The sequence below is a fragment of the Cyprinodon variegatus genome, unplaced genomic scaffold (assembly GCF_000732505.1).
Source record: "Cyprinodon variegatus isolate N-32 unplaced genomic scaffold, C_variegatus-1.0 Scaffold729, whole genome shotgun sequence".
In the NCBI taxonomy this organism is placed as follows: domain Eukaryota; kingdom Metazoa; phylum Chordata; class Actinopteri; order Cyprinodontiformes; family Cyprinodontidae; genus Cyprinodon; species Cyprinodon variegatus.
In genome coordinates, this window is record NW_015151182.1 from 144,169 (window position 1) to 164,188 (window position 20,020).

A 20,020-nucleotide genomic window follows, 5' to 3' on the forward strand; every position below is an offset into this window, starting at 1 on the left:
GAGAGTCTCCAGACTGATCTGCGAGTGAATCCTTGAAAGCTCGCGAGATCAGGATGGTCTCACGAGGCTAGCTATTGCCGCCATCAAGCTGAAAATTCATAAATGTTGAAATTAGGGTTAATATGGAATTGTTCCATATTTATAAATAAAAATACCTGTACCGTATTTAGTGGAAAAGGAACGCACTTTGTCCCGTATTACTGTGAGAGTAAAAAAATTGTCAGTAAAAAGCTAATGGAAAATGAAGAACAAGGGCACGTTAGATACAAAACTTACTGTAAACTTGTTCCCTGTCCTGCGTTGTGACCAATGAGCTGACAACATATATGTAACGATCCAGAATCCCCTCATCCCATTGGTCGAGCCAAGTGTTGCTCACAGAGAAGATAGCGGGAGACAACGGAGCAGAATGGAGGACGAACAGAGTCATTTAAATGCTGACGCTGCTTTTGGGGGCGGTGCCCCTTCCACAAATAAGTTTGCTGCTGCACAAAAAATTTGCACTATTTATTTATTGTTTGATATTTATTTTTACAGCTTGAAGTTAAGCAGGACAGGCTTATGTTTAACTTCTTTTATTCAGCAAAGTTTGTTATTTTGTATTACAGGAAATTGCTGGATAAAAATGTGTTTTCCGTGTTTTCATGTCACTCACAAATATGCATCTAATTCAACGCAGATGTGAGTCAAATGGTTAAAATATCATTTCACACACAAACGGGGCTAAAAAAAAATCTTGATGCCAGGTAAAGGCAATCGGGTCAGCAGGCACGCACATGAGGTGTCCCTATTTTTTCAGGGAGTTGGCGACCCTAGTTGAAAAAAGACATGATGATATTCAGCTTATTCAAATAACTTAACAAGGGAAGTTAGGCAATTTCAATTAAGGGCAATAAAAGAGGAAAAATCATAAACTAATAACATTAAGGCTACAAAATGAATAGGCAAGCAAGTCTAAGCCAGGGGCATCGGTTGACACAATGATATACAGAGTCAATATAGGGCACAAAAAATAAAGAAAGAAAGAAAAACATTTTTTGGGCAATTTTTTATTTAAAAAAGCGTGGGCACAGATAATTAATGCAACTCGAGCAAATATTTTATAGCACTTATTTATTATTATAAAGCATCATAAATATATTAAATAAATAAATACATTGTACAATCAGATTGTTATTTTCTGCATCATTAAATATCTACCTGAACCAAAATTAATTGAATTGGCCTACTTGTGAACTTAACTGTATATCTCTAATCCACTAATGATGAAGGCACAATTTATCTTCATTAAATGGTTTTAGTCAAATCAGTCTCCATATTATTATATTAGCTGCGTCAGGGTGATTCTAATATATTAAAATGGGAAAACTTTATCAACAGTCTAGCTCAGTTGATAAACAAACAGATAATTATGAATGTAAGGTTGAACAGCACGGAAATTAAGATTAATCCTAAACTAATTAGAAGTTAGTTAACATGTTTTCATCTTTGTTGTTAACTGCTTATCCTAAAGGGTAGGAGGTTTCTGAGAAACGTACTCCTGTGCGATGTGCCAGTGTTTGAAACGCCGGAAGCAAAATAAGCGCACTTTAAACCACATCCTGGAAGTTTAAAACACCCAGATTTACTTTTATGACAGAAAGGCCAAACCCCAACCTCGCTGAAACTGGGTGCAGCTGAATCAACCAGCAGTCTTCTTTGGTCTTCAGAAGGAAGGGCAGTAAGCACGTTAAACCACATGAGCACGCCCGTAAATCATCGACAGGAAATCAAACGTGCTGAGAGGCAGATGTGCTTGGACTAAACTGACAGATTTCACTGGGATTTTGGTCAGTAATCTGACAGCTGATGCAGAAACACACACCTTAGAAACGCGTCCAGAAACACGACGGGCGGTGAGTAGAACTTTTCTGAGAGATTTCTGAGATTTCGTGTTCAAGATGGCTTTTCGCTTGAGATGCTCACAAGAAAAAACTGTTTTTATTCAAAAAACTTTATTTTTTTGGCCTTTTGAAGAACTTCTTAGACTCTTTCTGAGCAGAACAAAATAAATAGAAATATCATTTAATGCCCCACGGCAGGGAAATTCAGGTGTGTCAGAGGCAAAGCAAAAAGGCAAATTGAAATAAGCTGGTTGACAGATCAAAAACAAAACAATGAGAAATTACAAAACTAAAAAAACAGGAATCAGAGATTAGAATAAAATGATCAGTAAAGATAAAAGCAACAACAAACAAAAAAGAAAAAACGCACACGACCAAATAAATTAAAGTAAAATTCAAATGTAGCTTGGTGAATTCACATGGCCAGCAACCCCAACAACACCAATGCTAGACTGGTGACCCGCTAAAAATATCCAATATTACTTCACTCTATATTTTAATGCATATAAAGTGAAGTAACTATATTCATTTTTGAAATATTTTTTGAGGACATTTTATTATTTGCTTCATCGTTTTATATAAATGCACTCTGTATCAGGCGATATTGTCTCAAAAAAATCCTGTCTTTTTCGTTATCTTATGCAGGTCAGTTAGTTATACGACAGCTTGTACGCCTAAATTCGGCCAATCATATATCAACGTTCATCTGTTAATCACATTTTTTAGGTCATAGCATCTTAATTTTTATGTCGCAGGTAATATACGTAATGGTTGAAATAAGAATAATTTCCTTTCCCATTGAGTTCCGTCCCAGTGTTCACGGGGATGGACGTCTGTGTCTTCAGCAGGCGTAGAGCTAACAGAACTGGCAGCGTTGTGAGGCAAGGGCTCAAACATGTACGGCTGGAAGCCTTCTACACCAAACCAAGCTTCTGCCGCCCTGGCGTCCTCTTCCACAACATCTTCATCCCCGCTTTCCTCCTCTAAATACAAAATGTGTGATGGAGGAGACTCATCCACGACCTCCGACACTAAACTCTCCTCCTCTTGCATGTTTCTTCTGTCCATAGCGTTCCTTGACAGTGTCGTTTCTAAGTCACCAATTTAGTGCTACTTGGTCCCAATATTCCCATTGGGAACCTACTAGCACTAAGTTGCTAACTGGTTAGCAAGATGCTTCAGAGAAACCTAACACAACCAAAACAACTTGTGAACCTTCCGCCACAACAATCCCGCCCTCTTGATAAACGACCAGTCACATTCACTTTATTCAGTCGTGTAAAGTCGGGCACCAGTCGGGAGAATTCGTAACTTCAGCGGTTGGAACAGCTGCTTCCCTACAACTTTAAGTGTTTTTCTAAGGAACATTTAATTATTTAGTTTGGAATTTTACAATTCATGGTGTATTTAATGTTTAAATGTTTTAAACGAATAAATAAATTAATGGTGGTGTGCACACGGTCTGTTGTAACCTAACCTCAGTGGGTTCTCTCATCTCGTTATTTCTTAATTGGCTTTAGGGCGTAGGAGTGGGCATTTTTAAACTGTTCTGTTTGTCCTGTGATGGGCTTCCTGGCCCAGTGGACCTGGCGCCGTCTCAGCCACGCCTATCCAAGACCCTGTCAGCACTACCTGGGTAAAGGAAATGGATGGACATTCAGGTTTTCCGTATAACACAGAAAGCTTGTTTTGGTTTTGTTCTTTTGGGTTCTGCTGCTGAAGCTCAGGATCTACAGCCTCACCTTACCTTAGCTTTTAACCAAGTAGAACCTTCCCTGGTGGATTAATTTTTTTTTTTCCTTTCTTTGATTATAGACATAAATCTGTTTGAAATATCCAGAACCAGCTAGACCCAAGCTTAAAACCGTCTGAGAAGCATCTGACCATGAATCTTAACTCTTCATATTCTTCTCAAAGGCCTTTAAAACCTTCTGTTTAATCAACCTTTATGTGACCAAGCAGCACAGATGAGGAACCATTTCTTGTTTACAGCTGGAGGCCGATTCAAGGTGGCATCTCTACAGAAGCAGCTCTAGAGTTTACTAAGGTGGTTCATTCGGTCTACATCCTCCATTTCGAGGATTTATTTGGTCTATTCCACTGCAGGAGACCCCAGACCAGACCCAGACCACTCAGGAGGGAGATATATTGCTTCTCTTCTGGAAAATCTACAGGAAAACCTGGGATAGAGATCCTTTCTTTCATCTTGAAATCGAAGAATTTAACCCAATTGTATTTAAACGTTGAAAGGGTTTAAAATTCAGTTGATAAATCTGTGTTATGCTTCTGATTATGAGGGATCATCTGTTTCTTTATGTCCCTTGAATCATGTGGGGGGAAAAGGCATATGTTCCCTTTGCAGTTCAATCCCAGCGTCTACATCCATATTTGTCTTCGTCTAAAACCTCCTGACACAGATCTGATGGATGATTCTGCAATTTATTACGCATTTAAAAAGACAAACTGAACCTCTTCTTTTGTTCTCTCTTATATTCTCCGGTCAAACTAGACCAGTGCAAGAAGACGAGTCGTATAAAAAACAGATCCTTCACCTTCATGAGTTCAGAAGAAGAAAAGCAGCAATGCGTGCTGGTTATCTGATAACTGCGAGGTGTCGCTGATGGTTTCGCTTTCTGCCGATACGACGGTGATGATGTGAGAGGGTCAGCACTCACCCATGTCAGCACTGTGTGTGTAACACAGAGGAGATGTAGTCATGGCTGTCTGAAAGCTTAACTGAGCCAGAACAGATAAGCAGCAGAGCAGATAAGAGACACAAAGAGGAAAGAGGAGAATCTTTGTTTGTTTTATACTCTGAACAGAAGTTTTACTTTCATTTTATCTTGTTAAACCGACTTTGGACTGTTGTTGTTGTGCAGGGGGGGGAAGTTAACCGCTGGCGGATTGTATGAATGAAGCATTTACTGATAACAGCAGCTGCAGTTCCAGCCTTATTTAGCCATGGCATCCCCTCTGTCAACACTACTGCCTGAGTCAGTCACAGCTGGATGTTTGCTTTAGGCTCAAACTCATCTGGGCTGTTTGTTTCACAGCCTCTCTGACATATTTACCTAATTTGTGGTGAAACCGATTGGGAGGCAGGTCCTCGTTTACGGCTTTTGTAATGTGATACTTGCACATCAGTTAGATGCAGCATCATCTTTTCGGTGTGCAAGCCTCACCTTTAGGTCTGCAGACTGCCTGGCTGCATGAGGGGAAAGGAAACCAAAGCGACGAGAGCTGCTGCTGCAGGTGATTCGGCTTCCTGCACAGGAAACTTGCAGCAGGATGGCAGCAACAGGTTTTCATTTATAAACAAACAAAAAAAAGATTATGAAAGCAATTCCAGTCTTCATAAGCAGCTTTCACTGTAACACCATAACTACCTGCAGTAACGCTTCTTTTTACACCCTGCTTGTGAAAAGGAGCGGTATTGCTGGTCATTCATCCCTGCTGCCACCAGACTCTACAATGCGTCACTACAAGGGCAATAAATTGTGCAATGTATAATGGGCAATTACTATTTAATACCCTGTACAATAACCTGTTTATTTATATTTGATACGCAGTGCAATAGTTATACAGATAAATACCCAATTAAATGCCCTGTGCAATAATCCTATATAATAATCCTGTTTAACCCATTAGGCCCAGAGGGTCTTAGGAGCAAATTCCGCCTGAAATTATATATTTGAATGAAAGCAATTACAGCTCCCAAACTATAAATTGGAAATTTGTATGACATAAAGGCATTGAGGACTATTTTTCAGGTGGAAACACTATTGTAAATGTCACCATGTCTGATTTATAGGTGATTAAACAAAGAACAAATAAAAAATATTTAGCCTTGCCACATTTGTTTCCACAATAAACGCTGCAAAACACCATGACACCCCATTTGAAACTCTGGATGAACCCTCAGACTTTATAGATCCACATCTTGACTATAAGTCAAGCAAATTTGAATAAGTTGAAGCATGTTTGTTCCATAAAGGTTTTAGTGAGCAGTGTGCTAGGCGGAAATGTGATTTTGGCACAATGGCAAAAGTGCAAAAATGCATTTTTTCCACTCATAATAGGGAATATGTCCAGACAAATATGCTGGTTTACATAATGGGAGACCTTCTGCATAGGAAAAAGCTTTTCTTTCTAAGATTTAGCTGTTGTTTCATTGAAATTCGCCAAACTGAATAGAAAATATGATTAACAGAGCAAGCTTATGTAACACATGCTGGTTACCTAAAATGGTCGCACAATTACCTCCGACCCCTCCTTGGAAAGGTTTAAGCCTCTGGTTTCCAATGATTAGGGGGTGGAGCTAAACATTAATACCTGCTGTTGCATTTCTCCCGTCAGGTGGACTTTTAAATCTCATTTTATTTGTTTATACAGCTATAAAACGAAACGAATTTGTGAACATGTTTTAGAAATTCTAAAGCCCTATTTGAAAGGCGTTTGGATGAAACACCATGTGACTGTGTTTTGGGCCCTTCAGTTGGGCCCTGTACTGGGCCCGCCGGGCCTAAAGGGGTTAAAAAAAAATAAGAAAAAGACTTTAGCTGTCATATATGTGTAGTATATATGTGGATGCACTGTATATAGTATATATACCCCCATGCACCTTTACTTCCTTCTTCCTCTTTTTGACTATTTGAGCAGATTTAATGAGTATGTTTCTCCACTGTGAGATCAATAAAGTAAATCAATGTTATCCCAGAGGGTAGGAACCACCTCAGCTCAATGCTTCTGATGCAGAGGAGCAGCATTTCTAACCTCAGCCTCTCTAAGGCCAAGCTCAGAACCTCAGTGCGTGAGAAGCTCATTTGATGAACCCGTACATTAAAGAGTTTGGTTTTTCCTCATAATAACAGATGGCAGTAACATTACTGCTGTTGGGTGGCTGCAGGGATCCTCAGTCAGCCATAGCCTCTTGCCTTTCAAAATACAGTTATTAATTTCATAGGCACTGCTCATTGACACAGTTATTAACAGTTATCTTGCAGTGGTAACTGTGGCTTCAGATGGAGATACGATTATGTGTGGTGGTACAGGAAGCCACAACCTTTGAGTTCCTCTTTAATGACCTGCTAGAAAACTGACTGATAGGTCACATCTTTGAATTGCTTTACTTCTAAAAGAAAGCTTTCCATTAGTCTGACAGCAAAATAATATGTAAAATAAAGCAGAACCAATAATTTTATGAGGTTAATCCAAGGTTAGATGTTTAGACATGCATCCTCCCACTTCCTCCTGAGGGGCCAAAAAGCGTGCTTAAAATGGAGACAAGTGGGTACTTTTGCTTAGTTTTTTTAGTTGTTTCTCATTCAAGCTTGGTGAAATTGTGATTCAGAAGTAAACATGTGTAATGAATACTGATATTAGCAGAATTATTTAAAACACACAGACATAAACTACTATCCATGCACGTTTTTAGCACTTTCATGGTACTATAGATTATCCTCTACTCACATTTAAACTTAGACTTAGATAACCAGTGTATTCTCATTATAAGTTCGTATGAAATGGTACGAAAAGTTATGCACAGTAATTTCGTACGTTTTTGACGTTTTTTTCGTCGTATTTCGTCGTATTTTAACGTCTTGCCTCGAGACAAGATATCCTTGCGCATGCGCATGTTACGCACCATTCAATAACAGAATTTAACATACAATTAACCCTAACCCTAAGATACAAAACAGCAAGCAACCTAGTGAGAGACATCAGGAAGTAATGATTGCACTGGTTTTCCCAGTTTTACATCCGTCTGGCTGCGCATGCGCACTGATCTGTTTTTTCGAGGAAAAACGTACAAAACGATTTCATACGAACTGATAATGAGAATATGTTGAGATAACTTGTATTGTGATTTCTTATACACGGAGGGTATACACAATGAAATTTCATTTTGTACAGTTTTCATGACACTTCAGTTCCATTAAGTGCAGCAGTGATCAAATGTAAAAAGTGCGGGAGAAAAAACATGGTGCAAAAACACGCATTTATATGGAAGTTCAGAGCATTAAATATGTATGGTGCAAACATGCAGATTTATGATTGGTGTTATCAGTGTGATCTGGAGTCAGTGACATGATTAAGAGTTTTCATAACAGTTGAACTGTATGATGTCTGGCGGTGGGGAAGAAGCTGTTTCTGTGCGCTGATGTGAACTTTTGTCACTTTTAGGGTGGAACCAACCTGAGAAAGTAACCTGCCTGTGATTGGCTATTTTTCACTCAGCGCCGTTTTCTTCATAGTTCTGGCTAGTAACGTCAGCAGAGCATCTTTAGGCTAATAGATGTTAATGATCTTGAAAAGTGTTATATGTGTGCACAAAGAATGTTTCAAAATTCATGTGGAGTTTTGTTTACGTGTGTATTAAATAGAACTAATTTTCAGTATTAGTTTTACTGAAATAAGTAGCTTAGTAGTACTTATAGTAGTGCTTCCATCTACTGAAGATGTAAGTATTTAGACTCTTTTTTGTTTCAAAAAGTTTCCTCTAAGCTAAACGCTGGGGCTAATATTTTATTTTAAAATGGGACTCTGGTAGGAAATGAACCCACAACCTTTAAGTCAGGCATTCTCAAAGTCACTCCTTAAGGGCCGCTGTCCTCCAGGTTTTAGAGGTTTCTCATCTCCAGCACAGCTGATTTATATTCATAGTTGATCAACAGGGTTTTGCTGAACTGCAATTATCAGAATCAGCTGTGCTAAAGCAGAGAAACCTCTAAAACCTGCAGGAGAGCGACCCTCAAAGACCGACTTTGAGGATGCCTGCTTTAAGTCAAACCCTATGTTTCATATTGGTGGTCCAATGCTTTTTCACTGGGGCAAATAACACCATCATCCACTAAGCCTTTGTGATGCCCTACATAATAGAAACATGGATCCCTTTAACTGATCAATGCATTTATCCATTCATCTGTTCAAAATAAACAGAACAATAATCAGATTAATTCAGGAGTACCTGATTATTGTGTTTTTTTTAAACTGGTTATCAGATTCACCTTTTATTTCTAAGTATATCAATTAAGTTTAATAAGTAGCAACAAGCTCTCTTCTGGCTAAGTGTTGTGGTTCCAAACTCAGTGTGGAACAAAGTGTGAAATACTTTAAACCAGTTAAATGGTTGGTTTATAGTCTGTTGGCAGCAGTGACTTATATTCCTGTAAGAACCTGTCGTTTTGTTCTGAACTGGTGCACGTTCCAGTAACAAAGAGTCTGGAAAAATGCTCTCATTAAACATTGTATGGAAATTCCTCCTGCCAGGAAGTCTGGATTAGTTTCTTCGGCTTTGTGTGCAGGAGCTGTGCCTGCAGTCAGGGCAGGTGTAACGATGTCTGAGAGTCGGTGGACCTTTGGACTGTGTTGTTTTAAACGCACATCCTCCTAGTTTCCAGAGGTGTCATTTAAACTGTATAGTAAAGAAGCACAAAATCAACAGTTCTGTTAGCCGGAGGTGATGTGGTGCTCTGCTGCACACGCTTCCTGTTTACAATGACAGATGGCAACTCTGACTTCTTCTTTTCATTGATTGGAAATGGCTTCTGTCTAACAGGTCTTTGTTGCCTTTTTCCGCTCCCTTTCATCTTCCCCGAGGTTGCCTAGGATACTGGCAGGTAAATAGAGTTGAACCTATTGGAAACAATGTCAGTTGTTGATGAGTGGTTTGGATCCATGACCCAGAGCGTCTGGATGTTCCTCTGTGGGAGTCAGTTGAAGAGTGCTTGGGTGCTTGCAAAAACATTATTTGCTAGCACCATTTAGCAGATGCTGTCTGTTTTACTAGACTGTTTAAAAACATCTTAAAGGGGTCATAGAATGGTTATATAGGGTATTTGGTGCTGGTCCTTAATGTCTCTGAATAGGGTGTGTAATCTGGCATATTTGCTGTTCTATGAGCCCTAATGCAAGCCTAGTTAAATGCCCTAGAATGAAACGACAGGTTTTCTTCCTTTTATGGTATGCTCATGAATATTTAGATGAGCTGTGTGCTGATTGGTTGGTTTACAAGCTCCTGAGCAAAGACGCATCATAGCAACAAGCACTCACTCACTGAAACATCAAATTGTTCATATGGTAGGGTGACGAGACGTCGTCTTTTTCCCCGACACGTCCTACTTTTCATACCTAAAAAAATGTCTGGGGGGAATTTCAAATCATCCGGGATTTTGGTCGACCACAGTTCAGCATGTATTCGAAGCACACCGTGTACTCGAACCAAGTACTCGTCAACTTGATGCTTCCTTTGGATTCGCTAGTTTTATGGTGGAAGTTTAGAATTGTGAAATTTGCAGAGAATGGGGGTGTTAATGGGTTTTGAACTTCTCTGCATGTCCATTTCACCCACTTAACTTTTGTTATTCATCTATTGCAATGTAAACTCGGTTTTGCATTCTATGACCCCTTTAAGCACTATAGTGTTAACGATAGGTGTTGAAAATAATGTCCTGGTTTCTAAAAGCTTGTTTCTCAAGGTTTGACTCCCTCACAAAACAATATTCTTAAAACTTTAGAAAACTGTCGAATTTCTTTTAGTTTTCAAACAAAGATCCTGTCATAATTGTTTATTGGTTATAATACAAGTTCTCTAGCTATTATTTAGCAGATAATACCATAAAGCTTAACATTTCAAACTCTTTTGTTGTCAAATCACTGAAGTGATCCATGAACTAGAATGTCATCAGTCAAAAGTGATGCTTTTAACATTAACTTTTAATGTTAATCCAGCTTTTTTTTTTTTTTACACTGGATTACATTCCAGTTCATGGATTTTTTAACATTGGATTTCTGTTAAATATTTATTAAACAGTCTAAGCTCTTTGGATAAAATGTGTTCACCATGGTCTAGTATGTGGTTTTATTTCTTTTTGGTTTAGTCAATATGCAGATTTCACATGATGTAGACGATACTGTGATTTATTTTGCTTGCAGGGAGATTCATTTTAGCATCACAATTCTCTTCTTTCTTTTTATATCAAAGAGTTATTATATGGTGCAAGACCGTGAGCCATCAAATGACAATTTAAAGAAAACAATTGTAGTTAGATTCAGTATTTTACAGAAAACCTCTCACTTGATTTTGAGAGCGATGAATAATTTAGTAATATTTGGAGCTTTTTGGTAGAATTTTAGGTTATATATATATATATATACATCAGATATATCACATATTTAATCATTTACACATGGTTAAATCTACTTTTACAAAAAGGTGAAATATTGTACTATTTAAGAATAAGACGTCAGTATTTTTGATGGACTGACTGTTGTCTCTGTGTCTCCACGCAGCCACCAAGCGTCCCTCCTCAGTCTCGTCTCTGAGTGGGATTGTAGGTAGGATGATGTCAGCTGGCGAGCGAGCAGCATCTTCGTCCTCCTGCACGTCTGTCAACACCTTTTGTTCAGACAACGAGCGTCCCGTCTCCCTCTCCTCCTCCACCTCCTCGGTCTCTCTGCAGGATGCGTCCCACTCCTCTTCTTCTTCCTCCTCCTCCTCCTCACTTCCATATGGTGCGGTACCAGCCTACAACGCCTCTTTATCATCGTCATCATCCTCCACTCCAAAACGCAACGGCTCTGACATCAGCCTGGACCTCACACCACTAGTAACTCTGCACACTGTAGCGCCTCCGACGGGTGGAGGAGGGGTTCCCAAGATGACGGCAACATGCCCCGCCCCTAATGGACATATAACCAATCCGGTTGCAGCGATGTTGGCAGGGGCCATACCCAGGCAGCTTTCAAGGCTGGAGAGAGTTATTCTGGAGATCGTGGAGACGGAGCAGACCTACGTCAGAGATTTAAAAAGCATCGTGGAGGTAAGAGCCAAACCACTACTTCCAGTGATGAATTAAATTTGAATTTGTCCTGTAAAACACGGGGTTAGGAATATGGGACCCACTTCCTGATGGATTAATATAACAAACTAGAGGATGCTTGTTTAAAGGAAGAACCAGGGCCACAGACCCACAACATGCTAGCAAGATCCCACAGCACCACCAAGATACAGAGACTGGACTTTAAGCCTCAACTAGTAGTCGCTATTTGAATACTAAAGAAATCCTTTAAATAATCTGCTTTCCAACTGAAAACCCAGGTTTTTCAAAACCGGGTTGACCCGCTAACCATAGGCTTTTAGCTCTTTTCCCATTTGACCATAAACTGAGTCTGACCACCTGTCATGATTTTATTCAAAGATCTGACCCACATGCAGAAAACCAAACAGAGAGACCAGGGGAAGGTTTAACAAGTTTATTGAGAACTGGTAGAGATGGGTCCAGTGCTGCTCTGAACACTGGTGAACCAGGACTGAAAAATGAAGGGGAAGTTCATGTGGTTAGTTCAGGCTCAGTGGGAAATTTGATTTGCAAAAGGGAATAAAGGCAAAAGGTCTCACTTTTCCAGAAAAGGTGTCTTTCTCTAAATCCAGTCGGTGAGGGTTGTTCCAGTCATTGACTTGCTCGTTGGAGGGTGGACAGGGTTTACCCAGGTTGAGGTGTTTCCTTGAGGAATGGAGGAGCTTCTTGTGGAGGTGAATCCCTTGCTCAGTGAGAAGCTCAAACAATCCCTTGGGGATTCAAACCTCCAGTTTGAATCCCCAGCTCAGTTTGAAGCTCAGTTGATCCTTCCAGGGAGAGAAGGTCCAAAACATCCAGTTTGCAGAATGACTTCCTGCCGAGAGGCAAAGACAAAAACAACAAGGTTAAGATTCAGGTTGACAAAAACTCAGTTTGACTCAGCAAAACTCTTGGCTTGGCTAGAGTACCCAAAACTGGCAAACACTCTGGCGTCGAGGTAGTGGCAGTCAGCAGCTTAAGAGTCCTCAGGTAATGAGGCAACCATCCGCAGGTATGTGAGAGGACCAACGAGAACCACCGCCTGGTGGAGGGAAGACAAACAAAAACACAACCCCCCAAAACTGGATTCTTAACACCCCCTGCTGGCGAGCTACGTGGCCACTGTCCCCCTCCCCTGCTTGTCTGATGACAGCATCACGCTGGGTGGGTGTTCTCAATTCGACAGTGTGACAAAAATCAGGGAAGTAAATAATGGAGAGCAACATGGACAGAATCCATGGCTTAGTCAGTATTCTTTATTATTTTTGCTCTTTTATCCGCGTGAATCTCTTTTACTTTTTCAAATGTAAACAGAGTTGATTCGGCTTGTTAATGCAGAAGCGACTGGTGCAGTCTGTTGACGTCCGTATGTTCAATGGTGTCACATAATTTAGCGGATCAACCCGGGTCTGGTGTTCCGAAAGCATGCTGATCAGAGCCGAGGCGATATTGAAACGCGTCGCTTGCCAAGTCGTTTTACCTGGGTAGACACACGTCAGTGAGCTGTTCCCATTAGGAAGAAACATGCTACCAATTAGCACGGTAGATGGATACGGCTTCTGTCTGTAATGAACTTCAATGAGTCAAGTTTTAACATCCTACTGAGAGCAACCAGAAGAAGAACCAACATTTAAAAGCGCTGCCTACAGCATTAATATCTTCCATTGATTGTTGGGTTACGGTGTAGGTACCAGATCTGCTCAGGTGGTCAGACGTCTTATGACGTCATCATATGCCAACGCCACAGGACAAACTGTATTGAACCTGTTTCTCAAGAATCAGATCTCTCCTGGAGTCTAAACATATTTGCACATATTTGCTATTATTTTCAGTTTCATCAACGATCTAAAGTAGCCGAAAGTTGAAAACAATCCTTCTCAGTCTTGAAGGAAAGTACTGCCTTCTAAGACAGACATATCTGCCATTTACCAAGGTGACACAAAACATCTCAGTGGTTCCTCTTATTCTTTGTGTTAAGATCTGTGCAGGAAAAATGGAGGACAGATTTAGACAAAGAAAACAACAGTTAGTCCTCTTTTGGGAAACTAACTGTTGTTGTTGACACAAGTTATAAGCAGTGTAGCTCAAGATGGCTAACAGACTGAGCTAAAAGAGGCTAGCCTGTTAGTTACTGAACACAGCTTCTCAGCTTTCATCCCTTTATATCGCCGTCTTGCAATTACACTGTTCAGCATAAACATATTTTTTTAGCTTTGTTATCAATTATCGATCACTAGACATGCTAACGCTACAGATGCTCCCATCTCGGCTCACGGACACTGGATTGTTATTATCGTTGTCTGGGTGACCAAAATGTTTTAAGTCATGTGGCAACATTCAGCCAATCATATAGCGTAACATCGCTGGCATGCACAGGGCCTGAGCAGATCTGGTACCTACTGTAAAAACTGAGAGCTGTAGCATACCTAGCATCAACTTCACTGGAACTAAGTGGGAACCAGTCTGACACTATGTCACAGCGACATACCCTTTCCTTTAATTATAGGAATACATCTCTTTCTTTCAACAGATTTTCTTTGTCTTTGTTTATTCAGCAATGTAACATGTTTCTGTTTTCTTATATATTATAAACAAGTTTTTAAATGTTTGATAAAACCTTTTTTGTTTATTCAGTCACTATTTATTAATTATTATAATCAATTAATTGTTAAAATATAACAATGTAGTTATAATAGAAATTTGTAAGAAAAAGATTTCAAACCTTCATTTTATGGAAAGATCATCTTGATACAAGTAAAATATGGTGTTTTAGAAAATCTATTTTAGGTGAATTCATTAATTGATTTTTATTATTGGATTGTTATTGTGGGAGTTTTGGCCTAGTGGTCAGAGCAGTGTAGTGCAAGTACCGGTTCGATCCACAGCCTGCACTCACTCTGGGTCTCTGAGCAAAGACCCTTAACCCCACACTGCTCCCCGGGCGCCGCACAATGGCAGCCCACTGCTCTCTAAGGGGATGGGTTAAATGCAGAGGTGAGTTTCTCCATTGTGAGACATATAAAGTTCTATTAGTGCGTTATTCAGTAAGGCTCGACTTGAGATATCTACTTTCATCCAACATTTTCTTATTAAATGCTGCATCATCTTTTCTATTTTAAAAGAGTATCAGATATTTTCTTTACATATTTGGTTTTTAAGTCGCCTGAGCTGAAATACCTTTAACCCTTTAACTGCCTGGTCAACTAAATGGCTAAACATTTTCCCAGCACAATGCAGGCTGGAGAAGGAAAATGCTGGTAAAGGGTTAAAAGCTTTACCAGCATTTCTGTTGTATAACAGCAGATGAGTTAGTGTTTCACTTTAACTGAGGAATGTTTCAGACTTCTGCAGATGACTTTGAAGTTTCTCAATTGAAAAAAAAGAGGCTGTTGATCCGGTTGCATGATTGAATGCTTGCATTTCATCCTTCGTTGGTCCAGGTGCAGCGGTAGTCGAATGTGTGTGTGTGTCTGTCAGCTGTCCTCTCGGAGTGTGAAACATCCTTTTGAAGTAAAAGAGAAAATTTACAGCTGCTTTCATCCTCCATCCAATGCAGGGACTGAGAGCTTGGCTGTCGTCAACTTCATCAGCTGTCTGTCAGCTTCTTCTCTTCTCTCCTGCTCTCCTTCTCCTCCTGGCTTTGTAGAGAAGTCCTTCTGAGGTTTTAATTTACTTATTATTACAGGAAATAAAAGACGGTGTGTGTGGAATAGAGCTGTGGGATGATACAGTGGTTGCCTCAGTGGAGGGATAATGCTGGATCCCTTGTTAAGAAGCAGATAGTGGATATATTAAGAAAAACTGTAACTAAGGAGCTGTGCTTAGTTGGATTAAACATTTCTGACTCAGAGATAAAATATGTTATGATATGAAGTTAAATTAAGAAGCTTGATCAGATTCCTTAGTCATATACTTATTAATATTTAATCAATAAAAATCAAGTGTAACAGGAGGAATGTCTGTGATATTAGTAGTAATCATTGTCTGTTGTTTTGCTTTACTCTTCCTTTCTCCCTTCTTCACATTTTTTCCTCTATCATCACTTTTTTTCTTCCCTCGCTTTAACTCTTCTTTCAGTCTTCTTGTTCTTTTCTCATCTCCCCTCCCATTAATCTCCTATTTTTCTTAAACAAAGACACAAAATACTTAAATTATCCTCAGATGACATCAGTAAGGAAGCCTAGATACTCAGCAGCTTTTTCAGGGTGGTTTTATAGTTAATTTTCTCATTATCTAAATATAAGGAAAGCAGTTATCTCATTATAATGAGATGATTGGTGTGTGTTAAAACTGATTACATCCTTCAATGCCACAACATTGGGAGATGATTTATAAATATAGGTCATGGCAGCCTATGTGTAATATTCTGTAAATAATCCTGTATTGAACATTTAGGTAACGAGACGACGTTGTTACTTTCATTCTTCTGATTCATAAGCCTTCGTCACTCAATTCATAACTTTCTTTTTTATTCAATGAAACTTTCATTTTTCTAAACTAAGTAAACAGACACTTCTTAGTCAATTGAAATCACTAATAATTTGCCCCAACTACATATAAGTAACTCTGAAAATACAAATTAAAGTCCAGCAGTCAATTTTAAAACATCTATTTGGATATGCTGGTGAAGATTCTCAGTCATCCAGGTCATGTTCATTTCAAGAAATTTAAATAAGTAAAAAAACAAAAAAAACAACCACTGCACTTTGTTTTCCAAGTTTGAAGATGTTTCGCTTCTCATCCAGGAATCTTTCAGAGGTATAGACCAGTATGGGGTTTCACAGGCCAGCAAAGACCTCAACGACCACCCATTACTAAGGGGCGGGGCTTTTCTGCTGGTTCTATTTGCATGTCTTCTAAGCCATAACAAGGCTTTTGTTTGGGTCACCCTATAAGTCTGGAACTCAATGCTACTCCTGATGTTTTGAACTGAGAAAGCTTCCTGAATGGGAAGCAAAACGTCTTCAAACTTTTAAGACAAAGTCCAGTGGGTTTTAAAAAAAAAAACTTTTTTGTTGGAATCTATTTGGAAGATTCATGACACTGATGGCAGCTCTTTACATTTTTTCTTTTCTAATATCCTGTTATGTTTGTTAGGAATCTTTATTGAGAATGATGTGTGAGTCTGATAAACCCTGATTATACCTGCCTGTTGCGTGTCAGAACTAATGTTTTCCCAAGTAGTTTATCTAATTAGGACGGTTCCTCTGTTAGGATAACAGCTCATCTTCATTATTTACATAACAGAGATTGGAGAATGAAATGGAGGCACAGACAGAGTGGATCGTTCTTTACATAGTTCTATGTGTTTTTATCTGAGACGCTTTGTTACACTTTGATAATGGCTGAAGCGAGGGATGTCTCCTAATTTATAAACATGTAACAAAGAATGTATTATATTTTCTGCAGCTGTTTGAATGGACAGACAGACAGGCGGACAGACAGACAGGTGGAGAGACAGTTAGGCGGACAGACAGACAGGCAGGCGGACAGACAGTCAGGCGAGCAGACAGGCGGGCAGGTAGACAGGCGGACAGACAGACAGACAGGCGGAGAGACAGTTAGGCGGACAGACAGACAGACAGGCAGGCAGACAGACGGACAGGCGGACAGACAGTGAGGCGAGCAGACAGACAGGCGGACAGATAGTCAGGCGGACAGACAGTCAGGCGAACAGACAGACAGACAAGCAGGCGGACAGACAGTCAGGTGGACAGACAGACGGACAGGCGGACAGACAGTGAGGCGAGCAGACAGACAGGCGGACAGATAGTCAGGCGGACAGACAGTCAGGCGGACAGACAGACGGACAGACATAGAGGCGAACAAACAGACAGGCGGACAGACAGTCAGGCGGACAGACAGACGGACAGACATAGAGGCGAACAAACAGACAGGCGGACAGACAGGCGGGCAGGCAGACAGGCGGACAGACAGTCAAGCGGACAGACAGACGGACAGACATAGAGGCGAACAAACAGACAGGCGGACAGACAGTCAGGCGGGCAGGCAGGCGGACAGACAGTCTGGCGGACAGACAGTCAGGTGGACAGACAGACAGGCGGACAGACAGTCAGGTGGACAGACAGACAGGCGGACAGACAGTCAGGCGGGCAGGCAGACAGGCGGACAGACAGTCAAGCGGACAGACAGATGGACAGACAGGCGGACAGACAGTCTGGCGGACAGACAGTCAGGTGGACAGACAGACAGTCAGGCGGACAGGCAGACGGACAGGCGGACAGACAGACAGACAGTCAGTTGGACCGACAGACAGACAGACAGGCGGACGGACGAACAGACAGACAGACCGAAGGACAGGAAGGCAGGCAGGAAGACAGACAGAGAGACAGACAGCTAGAGAGATGCTATTGATAAAGTCAATAAGCAATTAGTCTCATGAACATGTATCCTTATAAATGTATCTATTATTGATGCATTTATACGTTTAGCAGCACAAAAAGCGGGAAAAGTTTAGTTTACAGTGAGTAATTACTCATCAAAGTTATTATAGAGTTGTTATTAATGATCATTGATATTTCATTGAGCCTACCAAATAGAAACACTCTAAAGTGGGTGACCTCCCCAAAACGGTGGCCGAAATTTATAAAATACTGGCTGAAGAAGCTATTTCTATCTCTATGTAGAAAAAACATTAGGAGCATTTGGCATCAAGGCTAAAAGCTTTTATGTATATTTATTCAGGTTGATGATATTAACTGTTTCCATAGTAACCCGCTGTATAGCTGTAATAGTGTGTTTTTTAATAATCTTGCATCGTCCATTAATGTCTGTCCACATAACTTTAAAAATACGGATAATTGGAGCCCTCATTTATCGTTAGGAAATTAAAAAGTTTTGAAAATGATGAATTTTAGTTTTCTCCTGTGAAAACCTGTGAATTTTGCTTCTGGGTTCCTGGTCATTTGTTGTCTCCTGGTGAATTCCCATGTTGGGGGAGTTCTGACAGATAATCCATGCATGTTTGCCTGTTTGTCTTGTAATGCAAGCCTTGGCTCCTGTCGCTCTCCGCAGTTTGAGGTTGAGCTGAGGTCTGGTTTTGATTGAGGCTACATGATGTCAGGCCTACTTGGAATCTGAACCAATAACCATAATAGGCCTGTGTGTGCGTTGGGCTTTCTGTTTGTGTGTGTTTAGTAACAAAGCAGACATGCAGAAAGAGGAAAAGAACGGCCGGGTGAAAACAGCTCCTCTTCGTCACCGCTGATCCCCTACAGACTCGTTTTTCTTTTGAAGAAGTTCTCATTAAAGTGCAGCTCGACTGCCAGCAAGGCTGACATCACTCCACCTGGTTCGGCTCTTCTCCTCCGCCGTCGGCCTCACGAGAAACTGCTGAACCAAGTTCTTCTGCAGCGAAAACTGACTGTGACTGCGAGGGGATCACACCGCTGACCTGCAGCCAAATGGGACAGGAAACAGAGGGGGGAGAAAAACAGCCAGACAAAGGGGGAAGGGGGCAACAGAGGGGAGAGCTGGGATGGGATCTGAGAGAGCAAATGGAAACCAGAGGAACAAGAAAGTAGAAAAGAGAACGATGAGGAAAAGATTTTTAAATGGCAGAGAAACAACAAAACAAAGAGACCAACAGTTATCCAAGCAAATCCATAAATCAAGTAAAATGACCTGTCAAAAACCAAGAGCCGTCTAAAAAAAGCTCACCTATGAATTAAACAAAGTCTGTTGAGCACATTTCATCCTGAAATATATTAATATCCAATTCAAGATGTTGAAATAATTCTAGAAATAAGTCAATATTTCTGGATTATTAATGTATTTGGATTAAAGCATGTAGCTTCAATCAGCTGTTATTTTCATCTAAGGGATGAATAGCAGCTGGGATCCCTGTTATTTCAGACCCTCTGCCTCAACAAGCTGCCATACATCCTCAGAGCTCGACCTTTTTTCCACAGGGAAACAAAAAGCAGCCTTTGGTCAATTCTTAGATTTGAAAAGCAGTTCTGGTGGGAAGTGAACCCACCACCAGGGAGGCTCTCTGTGGATTCTGATCCATTATCGTTCCAAACACAAAAACATGCTTTATAATTCAATTAATTCTAGTTTATTTATATAGCACCAACTCACAACACGTCATCGTGTCTCTGATTCAAAGTTTTTTTATCTAAGGAAAACCAGTTGATTGCATCGACTCATTGACTCGAAGGCAATCCCTCACTTTAAGCATGCTTGCAGCGACAGTGGAGAGGAAAAACTCATTTTAACAGGAATCAGAAAGAAAACTTTCAAGGTAGGAATGAAAATTTAAAAAACTTGAAAGTA

At 40.3% G+C, this 20,020-nt stretch overlaps 1 protein-coding gene across 1 annotated transcript in view; it reads left to right on the plus strand.

Moving 5' to 3' along the window:
* LOC107097856 (putative protein TPRXL) overlaps positions 1-20,020 on the plus strand; it is a 73,718-nt gene that overhangs the window by 44,106 nt on the left and 9,592 nt on the right. The window contains exon 3 of the mRNA XM_015395178.1: positions 11,175-11,704. Within this exon, the coding sequence (XP_015250664.1) occupies positions 11,175-11,704 (530 nt within the window). The remainder of the gene's footprint in view (positions 1-11,174; positions 11,705-20,020) is intronic.